This window comes from Rhineura floridana, chromosome 5, assembly GCF_030035675.1.
Source record: "Rhineura floridana isolate rRhiFlo1 chromosome 5, rRhiFlo1.hap2, whole genome shotgun sequence".
NCBI classification, from domain to species: Eukaryota; Metazoa; Chordata; class Lepidosauria; order Squamata; family Rhineuridae; genus Rhineura; species Rhineura floridana.
This window is the reverse complement of record NC_084484.1, coordinates 28,792,308-28,805,691: the sequence shown is the minus strand read 5'-3', so window position 1 is coordinate 28,805,691 and position 13,384 is coordinate 28,792,308. Positions and strand designations below refer to the sequence as shown.

The window sequence follows — 13,384 nt, the reverse complement described above, 5'->3', positions numbered from 1 at the left end:
CTTTCCCTCCTTACTCGCGATGTTGAAAAGTTGCCTGGGCGCTGTAGCCAGAGCTGCGAAATGTCTTCGTGGCATCTTAAAATGCTTCAACTGAGCTGGCTTGGTGAGCTGCTGGTATGCACGCTCAACACTCAGAGCAAGCATACAGCATTAGAGGATTTATTTCCTAGCCCTGCCCTAGTTTGAAATAATCGTGTTTTCTCCCCTACAAACGTATGAAGAAACTAGCTGAGGATTTCCCCCCCCCTTTTAGCAGGGTTTATGGTGTGTGTAGGTATATTGAGGCTCTTCTGTTTTTAAATGAATGTAATAATGTATTCCTATCCAAAAGGAAAAAAAGTATTGCAGTGACCGTTTAATTTAGGCTATAAGCCAATGTCTTCTCAGAAGTAAGCTCTATTGGGTTCAGTGGGACTTACTACCAGGTAAGTGTATATTAGATTGCAGCTTTAATTTTACTGGATAAACGTTGCTCGGATTGAGAAGGTGGGAGCACTTAGTTTCTAAAGTTGCACTCCAATACTTACTTGTGAGTAAACCCTACTAAACTCAATTGGCTTTTTTTCTGAATAGACATGCAGAGGACTGCTGTAGCACTGCAAGCATGTGCATATTTGTCCAGTGGGTTTTACTCCCAGGTGCTCAAGATCCTACAACAAAGGCTCTTACCATATATGGAGTGAGAAATGCCAGATGTCCAAGCAGGATTTAGAAAGGGAAGAGGTACCAGAGATCATATTGCAAACATATGTTGGATAACAGAACGGACTAAGGAATTTCAGAAGGAAATCACCCTGTGCTTTATAGATTACAACAAAGCCTTTGATTGCGTAGATCATGAAAAACTATGGAATGTTTTAAAATAAAAGGGAGTGCCACAGCATCTGATTGTTCTGATGCGCAACCTATACTCTGAACAAGATACTACTGTAAGGATAAAATATAGAGAAACCGATTGGTTCCACATCGGAAAGGATATTACCCTATTTGTTTAATCTATATGGAGAACATATACTGAAAGCGGGTTTGGACCAAGATGAAGGAGGTGTGAAAATTGGAGGGAGAACTAGCAATAATTTCAGATATGCAAACAATACCATACCACTAGCAGAAACCAGTAATGATTTAAAACGAATGCTGATGAAAGTTAAAGAGGAAAGCACAAAAGCTGGACTACAGCTGAACATCAAGAAGACTAAAGTAATGACAACAGAAGATTTATGTAACTTTAAAGTTGCCAATGAGGACATTGAACTTGCCAAGGTATTGATAATCCTTGACACAGTCATTAACCAAAATGGAGACAATAGACAAGAAATCAGAAGGTGGCTAGGACTGGGGAGGGCAGCTATGAGAGAACTAGAAAAGGTCCTCATATGCAAAGATGTATCACTGAGCACCACAGTCAGTATCATTCAGACCATAGTTCCCTTTATGTATGGATGTGAAAGGAACAGTGAAAAAAAGTGGATAAGAGAAACATCATTTGAAATGTGGTGTTGGAGCTTTGCAGATACCACGGACCACGAAAACAAATAACTGGGTGTTACAACAAATTAAACTAAAACTATCACTAGAAGCTAAAATGATGAAACTGAGGTTATTATACTTTGGAGGCATAATGGGAATATATGATTCATTAGAAAAGACAATAATTTGGGGGAAAACAAGGGAGTAGAAAAAGAGGAAGACCAAACAAGATGGATTGATTCCATAAAGGAAGCCAGAGACCTGAGCTTATAAGATCTGAACAGGGTGGTTTATAATAGATGCTGTTGGAGATCACTAGATTCACAGGGTTGCCATAGGTCGAAATCGACTTGAAGGCACATAACACGCACAAGTATACATAGGATTGCAACTCATAACCCTTATTCTTTGCAACAAAATTAACGAGCAATCCTGCACATATCTACTCTGAAATAAGCCCCACTGAATGCATTGCGTCTTTCATATATCTATTTCAACTGCCAAGGAGAGAGGGGTCCTCTAGTGATCGGTATGTCAGGGATAGGTAACATGTGGCCGTCCGGCTGCGAGGCTGACTGAAGTTGGTGGGAGTTTGTCCGACGAAACAGCTGGAAGGTCACACGTCGCTGCTTTAAATGCGGTGCAATGAAACAAACAGCCTATTTTTCTTTTTAAAAAAGCATATGTATTTCGAGCGCTCTTGCCCCGAATCGGAACTCGAAGTGATGGTTGATTATACAGGTTGCATTAGAGCGGATCTGGCGCCGCCTCCTTCCCTTCTCGCGTTTCAACTAAGCCTAACGCTGTGAAATATCCTTTTCGCTCACTAATGCTGTTTTTATACACGTCAGTCCTCCTTAGGAAGTAAAACGTGGAAATTAGCCCCACCTCCCAACTTTCTCCGCCCACCTACTCGTCAAACTTGACTGACGCATGCGGCTGCAGGGCTCCTCTCCTAGCAACGGCCTCCTTACGCCGGTTGGAAAACTGGCCTGAGGGTGATGGACCAGAAGTGTCCCCGCCCACCTACCCCTTTTGAAGAGGCCTATTGGCTAGTCGTCCGATCAGTCCTCCTTCCATTGGTTTCCCCCGCCTTTCCCTGTAAAGCTGCAGACGTGGTAGGTATGGGGAGGAGGTGACGGAGGCGGCCGCGGAGGAACGATGGGGCTGGAGCGGCTTCTGTGGGTCGCTCTGTGGAGCGGCACCTGTGTATGGCTGCGGGGAGCTCAAGCGAAGACCATCCACGGGAGCTTCTCCAGCGTTGCTGCCAGGATCGGCGCCGGTCAGGGGGTGGCGCAGTTCCAGTTCCACGGTAAGGGCCTCCTCGAAGGCTGCGAGATCTCAGGGTCCGGGTTTTTGCAGCGCGATCTTCCTGTCCGGGGTTAACTCTGGACTCGGGAGTAACGTCCTGTGGCATCAACGGGATTTGCAGCCATGTAAGTATGGGCAGGATGGCGAGCTTGCCCGTGCAGTCGTATACTGTACATGTTTACTCAGAAGTAAGACCCAGTGTGTCTGTTGGGACTTACTCCCGCGTAAACGTGTATATAGAGTGGCAGCTTTAACCCCTTTTTTTAGGGCCTGCAGGGGAAGGATTAAGACCTCAGGGTGAGAGATCCGAGTGGAGGTATTTTCTGCTTGGCTTGAGAAGGATGGATATTCATTCCACATTGATTCCACGCACATGCACACCGTGGCCGCCAGCCTGCCCTCACTAGGTGCCTCTAAGACTCGCCGCTACCTCACCAGGCCCCACTCTGCAGTCTGCTTCCCTTTTGCTTCCAATCTCTGCTGAGTCTCCAGGTGTCTGAGCCTTAGTGGACCTTGCAAAGGTGCAATACGGCCACCTGATTAAAGAAGCCTTAGCTAAGCAATTAAATCTGCATAAAGATGTCTATCAACAAAACAGTAGGGAAAATGGCATTATTTCCTTGGTACCGATGCTCTCCTGAAATGTCAGATTGAGTGAGAAATGAAAAATGACCTCTCATTTTATTTATTTATTTATTTATTAAATTTATATACCGCCCGACTAGCGATAGCTCTCTGGGCGGTGAACGTCAAAAATACAATAAAATTACACAATCTAATAGAACAAGTATATAAAAACTGTACAATATAAAATCAGATTACAACAATTTAAAATTAAATTACATTAAAATGCCTCAGAGAAGAGAAAGGTCTTAACTTGGCGCCGAAAAGATGGTAGTGTTGGCGCCAAGCGCACCTCCTCGGGTAGACTATTCCATAATTCGGGGGCCACCACTGAGAAGGCCCTAGATCTTGTCAGCACCCTCTGGGCCTTCCTATGAGTCGGGACCCGGAGGAGGGCCTTCGTAGTAGACCGTAGTGTACGGGCGGGTTCATATCGGGAGAGGCGTTCCGACAGATATCGTGGTCCCGCGCCGTATAAGGCTTTATAGGTTAATACCAACACTTTGAATCTGGCCCGGAAGCATATTAGAAGCCAGTGCAAGCGAGCCAAGACAGGTGTTATATGCTCAGACCGCTTAGTTCTTGTTAGCAGTCTGGCTGCCGCATTTTGCACTAGCTGTAGCTTCCGAACCGTCTTCAAAGGTAGCCCTATGTAAAGCGCGTTGCAGTAGTCCAGACGCGTGGTTACCAGAGCATGTACCACTGATGTGAGGTCTTCCTTACTCAGATAGGGACGTAGCTGGGCTACCAACCGAAGTTGGTAGAACGCATTCCTTGCCACCGAGGCTACATGAGCCTCAAGTGAAAGGGAAGAGTCTAAGTCGACTCCCAAACTACGAACCTGCTCCTTTAGGGGGAGTGTAACCCCATCCAGGACAGGGTATATATCCACCATCCGATCAAAGAAACCATCCACCAACAGCATATCAGTCTTATCAGGATTGAGTCTCAGTTTGTTAGTTCTCATCCAGTCCATTGTCACGGCCAGGCAACGGTTCCCATATGGAGGATTACTTCTCCGCCAGCAGTTTCACGTGGGATGTAACACTTAGCCAGTTTGTAGGTAAGAGATTGCCCCAGTGCCTCTTGCCTACTTGCAAAGAGCTCTGCTTTATCAGTCATTCAGCTCTTTGACTCCATTTCCTGAGGGGAGAACACTTGTTAGTATTAAGAGTCTCATCAGGTTCTTTAGTTTGGGGACTCTGGATCCTCCACATATGATCCTTATTGGAGGCACTCTGGGCCCCAGACACCTTGACTAGGGAGAATTTGACATCCTTGGCAGAAGAGGCTGACCATCACTGATTTAACTGATTGATCAACTAAACATTGCAGTGTTAGCCCTAGTCACCTGAAGGAGAATTCTCACCACTTTCCACTAGAGTGCACAACTGGAGGCCTCCAAACCACCTCTGGCCAGCTGTTCTGGCCCTGTGGTTGCCAGCCTAGAGGCAATATAAGTGGAGAAAGTGGGATTTTTAGCAACAGACCTGGCCAGCAAATCTTTTGAGGGTGGTGTTTGTGAGGGTTGAGACACTGGCCCACCAACTCTCATTTGCTGCCAAGAGGGATCCTCCAGGAAACTAGTTCCTGATCAGGTTTCTAAGGGAGCGCATAGGACCCAGGGTAAGGTGACTTCATGCAAAGCAAGACAAGTCTCCCATGCGTACACTAGATGCACAGAAGAGAAAAATAATGCAGATTGATTTTTCTTGCTCCTGCTATCTATACAACTTTGGAAGGTACCAGAGCCCTGTTCTCCTTTTATAGATGGAAAGAGGAGATCATAGCATTTCTGCATCACAAATTTGTCTGTTTGGTTAGTGAACCTGAGTGTATGTGGATGTGGTTGATTCTCTCACAGCCTAGGGTTAGGCTCTTAATTGGAGCCATCTGAAGCTGTTTTGCTGTACAAATACTTTTTTGCAGCAGAGACAGCCCAAAACATTTTGTACCTGAGGCAGAATGTCCAGATTGCCCCTTTCCATCCCAAATGAATATGGGACACAATCCCCCAAGAAGTGTTTGTTGAAGCCTTGTTGAAATGAGTAGGAGCTGCTTAATTGTGCCACTGTAGCTATGCTGTGGCTTGTGCCAGATGTCTCATGAGCCAGATGTCTCTATATCGGGGGTTGCCCAGGTGTTTTGGTTTAGTGAGCATGTTGTAAATTTTGAGTGTGTGCTGAGGGAGCCAGCTAATACCAGCAAGGCCAGTCTCCTTGCCAGTGAATGCACAGGGTTGAGGGTTCTTGCTTTCTCCCCTTCTCCATATCTACGTAAAGTCCTTGTATGTCAAACGTTAGTTGACCTAAGCTCACAGGTTATCAACAGCAGTTTAGTGTAGGTGGAGAATAGAGGAGACTCCACTCAAGAATTCTTGAGTCTTGGGAGGTACCAGAAATTTTCTATTTGGAAGTCAGGCTTCAGACAGTTGAACAATCTTTATAATATATGCTATTATATTTGTATCTTGCAAACTACAATTAATAAAATGCATTCAAGGTGGCCTTAGCCATCGTTGCAGAAACAGAAAAATAGGAATACATATCAGCATGAAAGAAGTTGCTGGATATCAATTTAACATCAAAGTATAAGACTTTGAAGGCACATCTTAGTTAAAACAAGTTACAATAGATGAAGGACTGAGTTAAACTCTAAGTCATACTGCAGAGCCAAAGTTACAAAGTACATGGAAAAACATGTCATGATATATCATCCTTCAGATGTCATGTATGTATAAATGGATGGTTCCTCCTGCTTTCTTCGATCCCTCCCCGCACTCCAGCAGAGCTTGAGGGGACATGAGTGCTATAAAAACTGGCCTTTTATACAGTTTCTTATCAAAGAGGGGGCATGTTCCCATGGCCCATTATCAGTTATGCTGCCTGCTAGAAGTAGCACTAGCTGCTTCCTCCTTGATATCTTTCTGCCTTCTAGAGATGGCAAGTGTGACTAACCAACCCTTTTGTCAACAACTAGTTGAATATGGTGGCGTTAACCATACCATATAAGGAACTTCCTCTTAAAAAACTGGAATTTTGGCTGACTGCCTAGACGTCTTACCTGATACTGTACTCTGTTTCATAAGAAAACATTACTTTGTTCAGAAAGGAGGGTTGGAAAAAACATTTTCAAAAGCGAACATTTTCCCTCTATGCCACTTATGCAGTACTCAGCTATAAGCTAAGCCATTATAAGCTAATGTAAATAATTTCAGCACATTTTTTGCATATTTCAAGCCAATGGGCAGGCCCATTACACAGTTACGAAGCGGCTGCTGCGGGGTGGTGGTGGCATAATACAGCATGGCAGCCAGGAGGAGGCATGGCATAACACAAAATGAGAGAGAGTACAGTCGTTGCTACTGCTTCCTCATTCCTCCCTCCCCCGAGATAATTTCATGCAAGAACTACTAGAAAACAAAACAGAAGCAGAAAAAGTGCACTAAAAGGGAGGGGAAAACAAGCTCTTTAGGACCCGATTAATTCCTCTTGCCTGGTGTCCAAATTACTCACTTATCAATCACAGTTCTGACTTTGCTCACCAGCTAAAAACGCTGACAGGCGGGAGAAGCTAGGCAGGCTTCTTCCACAGAAATCTTAGAAGGATATCTGTGTGTTTTTCTTCATGACTTTCTTTCTTGGAGGGCTAGAGACATTTTTCTTAAAAAAAAAAAAGTCAGTTGATGTCTGGGCCCTGCCTGGGGTGCCATTGAAGGCCCCCTTGGACATTGGGTAGGCAGTCCCCACTCTGTCTCCTACATTGCCACCCTTAAGGGCACCCCAAACCACTCCTGCTTTGTCTTGTGCTAAGGCTGTGACTATTCTTTAATAACTTATTGTGCTGTTTGGAACACTGGCTAAAGTGTTATATGAGTGAATGAACAGAGTTGGGCAGAACAATCCAACTTTCTGGAGGCTGGCAAGAGCAAAACTGGTGGAAGCTGACCTGACAGAAGGGGCTGCCACATTCAGCTGCCATTCAGAGGCCCCTTGGAGGGGAGGATGCTGGCTGTGCTGGCAGGGCACAGCAGAAGGAAACAAAATACATGCTTTCTCCCGCCACCCATTTTCTCGGTGTACCAACTGCTGCAATGGAGGGCCATGGGAGGGAACCAAATGGGACCTGGATATCACGTAAGTCCCCCCCCCCTCGGCCCCTCCTCGGGAATGCCCCTTTTGCAGGGCTTCCTCCAACTCCCCTTACGGTGGGCTGGGCTTCCTTGGCAGACCTCCAGCTGAGCTGGCTGGGTCACAGCTCAGCCTCAGCTGAGCCGGGATGAGGGACTTATGCTGGTGTAGTCTGGCTGAGCCAGGACCTAGCTGGCTCAGCCGGAGGGCTGCCATGTCCAACTTGTTTCAGCCTGTCGTAAATGCAAATTGGATTGCACCCCTAGTCTCTTTCAAGCTTGTTGGAGTTATTTGTTCACTTACTTTGTTGATAGATCCCCAGGCAGCTTGGAGAGATGCTTAATGACAATAACAATAATAGCATCATCATCATTTATTGCCCACAACAATGTTAAATACAACATTAAAAACAATTTGAAAACAACTTAAAATCCCAAAATAGGGTGGGTCCTAAAAATACATGTCTCAGGTGTCGAAGGGTTAGGGTAGAGAGCTGTGTCTTCAGCATTCATCTACAACTGTACAGCGAAATTGCCCAACACAACTTGCTAGAAGGAAGTTCCAGGGAGGGAGTTCCACAACTTAGGGACAATGCCCTCTTCCAAGCCACCACTACCTTAGTTTCTGAGGGTGGCAGAACTACCAAAAAGGCCCCCTCTGCTGATCTCAACACCTGAGCAGGTATGTAGAGTGTGATGTTCCTATATATTAGTGTATATATGGTAAGTGCTGGTTGTTTAGAGTATACATGGTAAGTAGTGAAAGAGGAGGGGGAGTGAATAGGCAATAGAATGCTTGATGATTGGCTGAATGTTTAAAATGGCTGACAGTATAAATGAAAGGATGACAGGTAAATCTGGGTGAATGTGAGGTGGTGAATTGTGGAATCTGGGGGGGAGAAGAGAAAGAGTGGATTGCTTGGTGGGGTTTGAGAGAGTTGTTTGCCAGGAGAGAGTGAAGAAGGAGGGGGGTGGAGTTCAGATTAGTATTGAGTAAAACCATATGCTTATGTGCCTTAAGAAGAAATCTTGTTAGCTTTGTTATCTGTAATAAATACTTAATTTGGTTTACCAAAGGCCTGATCCTTGGCTGGGGTTTCACAGACCAGAAGGGAGGGTAAGGTAATGACCAAGGCTGAAGGGGAACTGTAACAAATGGTGGCAGCGGTGAAGAGAATAACAATACCAGTATTCAGAGTCTCTGGGAATACTAGTATTGGGACGTTACTGGTGGTTGCCTAGCAGGGGGATCTGTTGAGATCTGTGCTAGAGCGGATAGGTAAACCATAAGAGAGTGCGGTCCGGACTGGTGGAGTCCCTGGTGGTGCCTAGAGACAGGCAGTAACCACGAGCAGGTAGGAACCTGACAGGGAGAGCCAGGGAAGGACGCATCACATAGAGACATACAATAAACATTCAATAAAACATTAAAATTCAAAACCAGTATCTTTAAAAATAAATGAATCACATCATTAAAATATATTTTGTTTTGGCAACCTTGAATACCTCGATGTCAAAGGCCCAGGTGAACATTATGCTTTCAAATGATGCTGAAAACTGACAACTGAACTTCTAGGTGAAGGGTCTTTCACAATACGCTATCTGGCCACCTAGTCTTACAACTGAGGTTTAGGTTATCCCTAATTTTAAATGGCTATCCTAAACATATCGCACATTTCAGAAGCAAAAAGGGATTTTGAAGGAACACTTTCAGATCTTTATAAGATTTTTCAGATCTTCATAAGAACACCATCATTATGCATCCCTCTTACGCTCACACCCACACATTATGAAACCATGTCAAGAAATATTATTTTAGTGTGTTTGTTGGATTTATATAGTGTTCAGACGATGCACAGCAGTGTGATATAAAGGATAATTTCTCTATGAAAAAGTGCAGCAATAAGGGGCAGAACCAGAGTTTTTCTGTGTAGAATTTCAGTTTTGGTGGTGGTTTTGACAAAACATTTTTCTTATTTTCTGGGAGAAAGGAAATCGGGCAACAATATTCCAGATCAAAGAATGTAAGAGATGTCCTTGATTTGAAACGTCCTTGATTTGAAAATTCCTCCTCCAATAGTGGTGTCTCATATTTTAAAATATCAGTCTCTCATCCCTGTTTCTTTGCACTCAGGCACTACTGTTTCAAAATACCTTCTTGTAAAACTATTTGTTAAACTGAATATTGGTAGGACAGTGAATATTTGACAGCGATATACATTAAGAGGCAATTAACAGACTTCTAGGTAATAATTCTGTATTTTTGTTTTTAATCTGTGTAATAGAATTTGACTTCTTTTTAAATATCAAGGTGATTGTGCTCTTCTGTATGTCAGAATCAACAATGTAGCAACAGCTATTGGAAAAGAAGCCAAGCTTCACCTGTTTCAAGCTTATGAATGGATAAAGCTACAAGAAAGCTACCAGGATTACAGCTGTAAAGAGAAATTGTCCAAAGCCCAGCTGACAAGTGAGTTTGATTGGGGGGGGCGGGGCAGCATGCCCTAAATATATTGAGCCAGTTTATAGCTCATTACATGCATTGATTGATCAATAGGTTTAGGATCAAAAAACCTAAGAGAAGAGTTAAGGTGCTTATAAATTTGCTCATGTACCAAAAAGCATGACAATTGCAAGGTAAGATACCTAGGCTTAGCCTTCATGCCATGCAAGCAGTAAACATGTTCTATTCTCTCATATATTGTGCTTGCTTACAACTAATCCTTCATATAAACATTTTCATATGGTTTTTGAGTCCCAGTCTTCAGATTGGGGGAGCTCACATGCAGTAGCGTGCTTCACCACAGAGTGGTGTGTGCAGAGTGCCTCATGCAAACACATGCAGCGACAAGCTGAACTGTGTCACAAGCAAACACAAATATGCACAGCAACACATCATGTGTAAGCAGATGCAGCAGCTCATTGCATGCAACACACATGCAGCAACATAAAATGCACATCGGCTTCCCTTTCCCCCTCCAGAAATATGCAGTGCTGCTGTAGCCTACTCACTCTATGACAGCCGTATTTTCTGGGGAGTATCAAAATTGGCATGAATTCATCAGGGAAAAGGTTTTCTAATGGTTGAAAAAATACAATGGCTTGGCTGCTAAGATGTTAATGTGAAAAAATAAGTTCCCATCTAATCTTCCCACCTGCAATCACCAGAAGCCATGAAGTCAGGAGCCTTCCTGAACAAGGGAGGGTTGGAACGTGGAGGGCTACTGGGAGGAGCAGGGGACAGAAAACTTCTTCCATTAACCCTTAAGTTAAGATCCAAGCCAATACCTGTATTAATTCTCCTCTTAGGAATCTTTGACCTCCCACTGGTATAGACTAATTACAAATACTCTTAATGTAGGAACAGGGAATCTATGGCCCACGAGATGTGTTGGATTACAGTTCCCATCATCACTGACCTATGGCTATTCTGACTGTGGCTGATGGGAGCTGGAGTCTAGTAACATCTGGAGGGCCAAAGGTTCTGCACCCCTGCTCTAATACTAAGAGCTTCAAAGCATAAAGCAGGGATGGGGAAGGTGTATCCCTCCAGATCATTTGGACTCCAGCTCCTATCAGCCCTAGCCAGTGTGGCTAGTGGTCAGGGATAATGGGAGTTGTAGTCCAGCAACATCTGGAGGACCACAGGTTCCTCATGGCTGGTATAAAGTACAGGGGGTTTTTTTTAGTTAAATAAGCCTGCAATCCTATGTGTGCTTATCTGGGAGCAAGTCCCACTGAACTCAGTGGGATTTCTTTCTGAGTAGGCACATACAGAATTGCATTGCACATAGCATATATTCATTTTTTTCCAAAGTGATGAAATTGCTTCTTGCCTTTCAAAGTTTTCTCTCTTCAAAGAAATTGTAGACTAAACTGCTTTCCTTGCAACTGATTTAAAACAAATTTCTTTTCATCATTTAATTGTGCAGTTAGCTGTTTGTCTTTGAATATCTTCAGTGTTAATATCTGAGTTGATAATTGTGCTAGCATAGAATAAGCATGCAGTGTTGTTTAGTTTCTGGAAAAATAAGTCAGTTGTATCAAGAGGCTCCTTTTTCTTCCTATCTCCCCCCATCCCTAGTCCAATTACAGGATTAATGAAAATGAAGCCAGGAATTCAGAATTTAAAGCCTAATATCACTTTCATGGAGCACAAATATTTAATGTACAAAAATGTTGAAGATCCTCTTACAGTTAATTTCAAAGAAGTGCTAATCAAGATAATTCTTAATTTGTTTATTGATCAAAGTATTAAATAGACACTAAACGCATTCCTTTAGTATCTCAATTTGCCATTATACAAGCAATTCTCATTATAAGGAGATTTTTTCTTCTCTAACTTTTAAAATTAGACACTTTAACACAGCCTGTCCAGACATTACCATAGCCATGTAGAGACTTGACCATGTGGTTTTTGGCTGAAGACTTGCCACTGAGTTAACATTCGAACTGGACCACACATTACAGTCACAGTCCAACCACAGTTTAGCACTTTAAGCCCCACTGATTGCAATGAGTTAGTTGTGCACATGCTTAACTTTCTTCCATTGTAATTCAAGATAACTGAAAATGCTTTTGATGGATTGTACCGTAAGGTTTTAAGGTGTATATGCACACTGAAAATTGTAACACGTGTGCATCACAAACACATTGAAAACTGCATGTGTTATACGGATACTTTTTTTAAAAAACCTAGGATTGTCCTCAGCACTTTGTTGCACGTGCATCTGGAAAAAAAAGAAAATGTGCACTTTGCTTAGCTATAGCAAAAACTGAAATGTTTCTTGCTTTCTAGGGTTGTTTTTTCTTCTGCAACTTAAAGCTTTCTGAGTTTACTGATCCTAGTCTGTTTCTTTTTGAAGTAAACATGAACTGCACAGAACAAAATCTGACGGTGTCCCAGATTCCATATCCTGACACATGGTATGTGTTTTATGTCGACAAGTTTACCTGTGCGGCGAATTATGAGACCTCTGAATCCAAGGAAGTTCAATTTGAAATGGTGTTACTAAATCCAGATGCAGAAGGGAATCCATTAGATCACTTTAGTGCAGGCGAATCAGGTAAGATGTTTTTCTTGACATTGGGGAAAGTTGGGGAAATGGGAGAGGCAAAAAACCAACAACATTAACTTGTATGCATTGATTTTGATATCTGTAGCACGTTGAGAGGACCCTACTTGCTTGGAAAAGTTTTTAAAAATAATTCATATAATTATGACTTGAAAGTGCTTGATTCCTTGTCCCATATAGATCAGGTGTCCTGCTCCTTCCCCCCCCCTTATAATCCTAGGCAGTTACCTGAAATATCTACTTAGTTCAATTTATACAACTACTTGCTTTGGAGAGAGAGAAACTCTATACTGTACTTGACAACTAATTCGGATTCATTTCAGTTGTGCTTTAGAACATCTAGTTATTAATATTTCCAACCAGTTCAGTTTTATAATTAGACAATTAACATTAGTTCAACTTTAGTTGATATGGCACCCTGGTTCCAACTGTGAACAGAACTGTAAAGAAAGCCCCTTGGGCTTCATTGAATGCATTAAGAATTTACAGTGTAACAAAAATAAATGGCTACTTTTTACACATTAGCAATTTCCAGACAACAATATATTAAAAAAAGAAAGAAAATATCTGGTTTGAGAAATACAGGGACCAGGATCCTTCATCTGACACAGCATTGGAAAACATGAGCACAGTTCCTTCAACACTGAAAAATGCATCCTGAATTTATAAGTGCTATATGAACTAGCCATGCCTATTAAATATTGCAGCAATGACATCTAGTGGTAAGACAGATGCATCACAAATAGCTGTTGCACAGTCTGTCAAATTTTTGGCA

At 42.9% G+C, this 13,384-nt stretch overlaps 1 protein-coding gene across 4 annotated transcripts in view; it reads left to right on the top strand.

Annotated features, from left to right (window-relative positions):
- Window positions 1-22: 22 nt before the first annotated feature.
- Window positions 23-13,384, top strand: part of GPR180 (G protein-coupled receptor 180) — a 28,206-nt gene continuing 14,844 nt past the window's right edge. For 2 of the 4 annotated variants that reach the window (XM_061630107.1, XM_061630104.1), the window contains exons 1-3: window positions 2,403-2,782; window positions 9,846-10,004; window positions 12,400-12,600. In XM_061630107.1, coding sequence (XP_061486091.1) covers window positions 2,632-2,782; window positions 9,846-10,004; window positions 12,400-12,600 — 511 coding nt within the window. In that variant the 5' untranslated portion in view covers window positions 2,403-2,631. Of the gene's footprint in view, window positions 104-2,402; window positions 2,783-9,845; window positions 10,005-12,399; window positions 12,601-13,384 lie in introns of those variants that run through there. The other 2 variants (XM_061630106.1, XM_061630105.1) reach the window with 2 other exon arrangements.